Source organism: Myotis daubentonii, chromosome 1 (assembly GCF_963259705.1).
Source record: "Myotis daubentonii chromosome 1, mMyoDau2.1, whole genome shotgun sequence".
NCBI classification, from domain to species: domain Eukaryota; kingdom Metazoa; phylum Chordata; class Mammalia; order Chiroptera; family Vespertilionidae; genus Myotis; species Myotis daubentonii.
This window is the reverse complement of record NC_081840.1, coordinates 105,697,826-105,702,786: the sequence shown is the minus strand read 5'-3', so window position 1 is coordinate 105,702,786 and position 4,961 is coordinate 105,697,826. Positions and strand designations below refer to the sequence as shown.

Genomic DNA, 4,961 nt, shown 5'->3' with positions numbered 1-4,961 from the left:
CGGGACACCTCCGTCCGGGCTGTCCCTCGTCCTACCCTACCATCCAAAATATACTGCCATCTTTCCCGTTTCTCCCACATTTCCAAGCCTCAAAGACCATCATTCTGAGAACTCCAAACAGAGTACGCTTTATCGAATTTCCCACAGCGCCCGGCCCTAGCTCACGGAGTGGCGCGGGCCCCCATGGCCCATAGGCCACCCACATTCGGGAGACTCTTAAGCGGGGATTTAATTTGTTTAAAACGGGCCTAGGACAGCGTGCACTGAGTTAAAACCTCGTCCCCAGTCCCCCAAGTGCAGACTTATAAATGAAGCCGAGAAAAAAAGAAATGGAACCGAGTCCTCAGACGCATTGAGCACCGGGACGGAACGGGCTGGCAAGGGGCGGCAATCGTGGCAAAAACTCCGTCTCTGCGGTCAATCCCAAGGTTACCGAAACTCTCCAGCCGCAGATTCCGCGCATGACTGTGCGGACACTTGGACCGCCTTAAGGAAGGCTGGGCCTAAGGAGCGAGAAGACTCCGCCCGGTTCCCTGAGATTGGCGTGCCCGGCCGAGGGCGGAAACCAAGTCCGCGCGGTATAAATATTCATGAGACGGCGCAGAGACAAGCGGGGCCGCAACAGGGAAGTTCGGTGAAGGGCGCAGCTCCGGCCGAAGAGGAGGTAGCTGTGGGCGCCAGTCGAGCCGCTCAGGTGTCTGCTCCGCCTTCCGGTCTGGATTTGATTCTGCATGTCTAGCGAGGAGGGGGCTGCCTGCACTTCGCTGATTGCCGGCTGGAGCGCGGGCTTTTACCGGACCGACGCCGTGGAGAGAGGGACTGGGCCTCGGTGGAGGCGGGTCCCTACTCCGGAGGCAGCAGAGCGGCTTTGGGAGCGAACATGAACCCCCGGGGGGGCGTAAGGGTCCGTAGGGGCTGACCCCGCGGGGAAGCGGCCTGGCCCAGCCATCTTGACTGCGCGCGGCGGCCGGAAAGGAAACTTGCTACGCCGCCGCCCTCTGCGCTCAGCCAAGTCACCGGCGCCGGCGCGACGCGGAGAGAACGCGAGTGAGTGAGGGACGATGAGCCGGCGGCCAGCCACTCTGCTCCGAAAGGGCTGAGCTCGATCAGGGTAAACCCTCAGGAACTGTAGCGCACTGCTGCAGCCACCCTCATCTTCCCGGAGCGGCGGGCTGCGCTGTGTGGACGTGTCCCGAGAAGGGATTAGGGACTAGGCGGATAAACAACCTCTCAAGAGAAACAGGAGAAAGACGAGTAGGGCACTCACTCTCTTCTCCGGCTCTCTCTCTCTCTTTCTGGATCCTACGGAGCCCCTCTGTTCACTGCCAGGAAGGCGAGGGAACGAAGCATGGAGTGGGGTTACCTGTTGGAAGTGACCTCCGTGCTGGCCGCCTTGACGCTGTTGCAGCGCTCCAGCGGCGCTGCAGCCGCCTCAGCCAAGGAGCTGGCTTGCCAAGAAATCACCGTGCCGCTGTGCAAGGGTATCGGCTATAACTACACCTACATGCCCAACCAGTTCAACCACGACACGCAGGACGAGGCGGGTCTGGAAGTGCATCAGTTCTGGCCGCTGGTAGAAATCCAGTGCTCGCCCGATCTCAAGTTCTTCCTGTGCAGCATGTACACGCCCATCTGCCTAGAGGACTACAAGAAGCCCCTGCCTCCCTGCCGCTCGGTGTGCGAGCGCGCCAAGGCCGGATGCGCACCCCTCATGCGCCAGTATGGTTTCGCCTGGCCGGACCGCATGCGCTGCGACCGGCTGCCAGAACAGGGAAACCCGGACACGCTGTGCATGGACTACAACCACACCGACCTCACCACAACTGCGCCCAGCCCGCCGCGCCGCCTGCCGCCGCCGCCTCCTCCTGGTGAACGGCCGCTCTCGGGCAACGGCCAAGGCCGCCCGTCAGGGGCCAGGCCCGCGTCCCGAGGAAAGGGCGGGGGCATCGGGGACTCGGCTTCGCCCCCAACTCGTGTCGGCGGGAAGGCGCGGCCCCCTGGCGGCGGTGCGGCGCCCTGCGAGCCGGGCTGCCAGTGCCGTGCTCCAATGGTGAGTGTGGCCAGCGAGCGGCACCCGCTGTACAACCGCGTCAAGACTGGCCAAATTGCCAACTGCGCGCTGCCCTGCCACAACCCCTTCTTCAGCCAGGACGAACGAGCTTTCACTGTCTTCTGGATCGGCCTGTGGTCTGTGCTCTGCTTTGTGTCCACCTTCGCTACCGTGTCTACCTTCCTCATCGACATGGAACGCTTCAAGTACCCGGAGCGGCCCATCATCTTCCTCTCGGCCTGCTACCTCTTCGTGTCCGTCGGCTACCTGGTACGCCTGGTGGCGGGGCATGAAAAGGTGGCGTGCAGCGGTGGCGCGCCAGGCACGGGCGGCGCGGGCAGTGCGGGCAGCGCGGCTGCTGCGGGCGCGGGCGCGGCAGGGGCTGGCGCGGGCGGCCCAGGCGGGCGTGGTGAGTACCAGGAGCTGGGCACGGTGGAGCAGCATGTGCGCTATGAGACCACGGGCCCGGCTCTGTGCACCGTGGTCTTCCTGCTCGTCTACTTCTTCGGCATGGCCAGCTCTATCTGGTGGGTGATTCTGTCGCTCACGTGGTTTCTGGCGGCGGGCATGAAATGGGGCAACGAGGCCATCGCGGGCTACTCGCAGTACTTCCACCTGGCTGCGTGGCTCGTGCCCAGCGTGAAATCTATCGCCGTGCTGGCGCTCAGCTCCGTGGACGGCGACCCGGTGGCGGGCATCTGCTACGTGGGCAACCAGAGCCTCGACAACCTGCGCGGCTTCGTGCTGGCGCCACTCGTCATCTACCTTTTCATCGGCACCATGTTCCTGCTGGCCGGCTTCGTGTCTCTCTTCCGCATCCGCTCGGTCATAAAACAGCAGGGCGGCCCCACCAAGACGCACAAACTGGAGAAGCTCATGATCCGCCTGGGCCTCTTCACTGTGCTCTACACAGTGCCTGCCGCCATCGTAGTCGCCTGCCTCTTCTATGAGCAGCACAACCGCCCGCGCTGGGAGGCCACGCACAACTGTCCGTGCCTGCGGGACCTGCAGCCGGACCAGGCACGCCGGCCTGACTATGCGGTGTTCATGCTCAAGTACTTCATGTGTCTGGTGGTGGGCATCACCTCGGGCGTGTGGGTCTGGTCAGGCAAGACACTTGATTCGTGGCGGGCCCTGTGCACCCGCTGCTGCTGGGCCAGCAAGGGTGCTGCGGTGGGCGGGGGTGCTGGCGTGAGAGACTCTGGCGGGTCGGGCGGGGGCGGGGGAGTCGGCGGGGGGGCGGGCGGGGCAGCGGGCTCGCTCTACAGTGACATCAGCACAGGCCTGACGTGGCGATCTGGCACCGCCAGCTCAGTGTCTTACCCAAAGCAGATGCCATTGTCCCAAGTCTGAGCAGAGGGAAGGAAAGGGGGGCGAAGAGGCCAAGCGCTGCCAAGGGACACTCCAGGGGCTGATGTTCCCACCCCTTAACCGGGTTTTGTGGTTTTTTTTGGTGTATTTTTTTTTTGACTGCTATTAGCATGATAATGAACTCTTAATGGTATCCATTAGCTGAAACTTACATGACTGGCTTAGAACAAAGTACCTGGCATTGAGGACTCCTAGACCCAGCTTCCTTTCCTCCATTTGATATGCGAGAAGCTCCTCACGGGAGGCGGGAGGGAGGCGGGAGACGTTCATTTCAATTGGCAGAAAAGGGTGGACTCTCCAGCGTTCCCAGAACCCAAGGCTTGGAGCCCTCCTTGGTTGCCATTCGTGGAACTTGAAGCCAGATCTACAGATTTTACCAGAGGGACCTATTTTTCTCCTATGTAAACTCTTACTCCTTATGCATCCTAAAGGAAGGATGATCGCAACCTAATTGGATTGAGTGGTTTGGGTATTCTTAATGACCAGGCAAATGCCTTAAGTAAATAAACATGAAATGTCTTAATTATACACCCCAAGTAAATACGGGTTTCTTACATTAGAGGATGTATTTATATAATTATTTGTTAAGTGTAAAAAATGTAAAATATGTACATATCCAGAGATATACAGTCTGTACATTTTTTGTAAAAAGTTTAGAGGTCATTCCTGTAAGAACAAATATAAGTATTCTATTTTGTCAATAAAATGATTTTTGATAAATGATTTAAACATTGCCCTCTCCCCCTAACTCTTCTAAGCTGTTACCTTTAAAGTGTTTGCTAAGAACATGTTGGAAAAATGGACCCTTTCTGGTTTCTCTGTACACTGATCTTAGATATGGAGAAAATGGCCTATTAATTCTAGTTCTTAAGTTGTTAGTAAAGTAAAAATCACTGTTGAACTGAAATCAAAACTGAGTTTTGCACCCTCCAAAGAGATGGTGTTTTTAATGGTAGCTCTTTTTTGATCTGTGGAAAACGCTCACCTTAGCATGTGTATATGGACTACTGCAAGGAAGTAATTCCACTCAGGCCTTGTTATTTATCTTGTATAATATTACTAAATGATTTAACCCACATTTTTTTTTCTCTCTAATGTCCATGATTTTAGAAGCACCTGGACTGAACATACTTTTGAAGTATAAAGGTGAATGTTTTAAACCCTCAGAATACAGTGTACAGTATGTATAAGTCACTTGACACTCTGCAGTGGAACAGGCACCCTTAATGGATTAAACTAATGGGTTAACATCTTAATGACCTTCCAGGCTTGTGTATATCAAATGTGCTGCTTTTCCTAGAGAAAAGGCTATTGTTCTTCTGTCAACACTAAACTAATTTGTTTGAGCAGAAGGCTGTTGAATTAGCAGAAGAATGCTTTGGCAATTGTTGAACTTTTTACCTGTCTGCCCAGTGGCCCAGCACATCATTTCTTTAAGAGGAGCTAAATGAATAGTGTTAATCTGTAGGGAACTTGGTCTTTTGAGTTTGAAAAACTTTGATCTTTTCTCTCCAAATGTGCTGTAAAACTGAAGTTTCTT

At 55.9% G+C, this 4,961-nt stretch overlaps 1 protein-coding gene across 1 annotated transcript; it reads left to right on the top strand.

Annotated features, from left to right (window-relative positions):
- Positions 1-567: 567 nt before the first annotated feature.
- Positions 568-4,144, top strand: FZD8 (frizzled class receptor 8). The gene has a single exon (XM_059656159.1). The coding sequence runs from the start codon at positions 1,349-1,351 to the stop codon at positions 3,401-3,403; it is 2,055 nt and encodes a 684-aa protein (XP_059512142.1). The 5' UTR covers positions 568-1,348; the 3' UTR covers positions 3,404-4,144.
- The last annotated feature ends 817 nt before the right edge of the window (positions 4,145-4,961 follow it).

Coding starts and splice junctions, on each gene's coding strand:
- FZD8 (XM_059656159.1), top strand. CDS start 1,349: ATGGAGTGGGGTTACCTGTTGGAAGTGACCTCCGTGCTGGCCGCCTTG.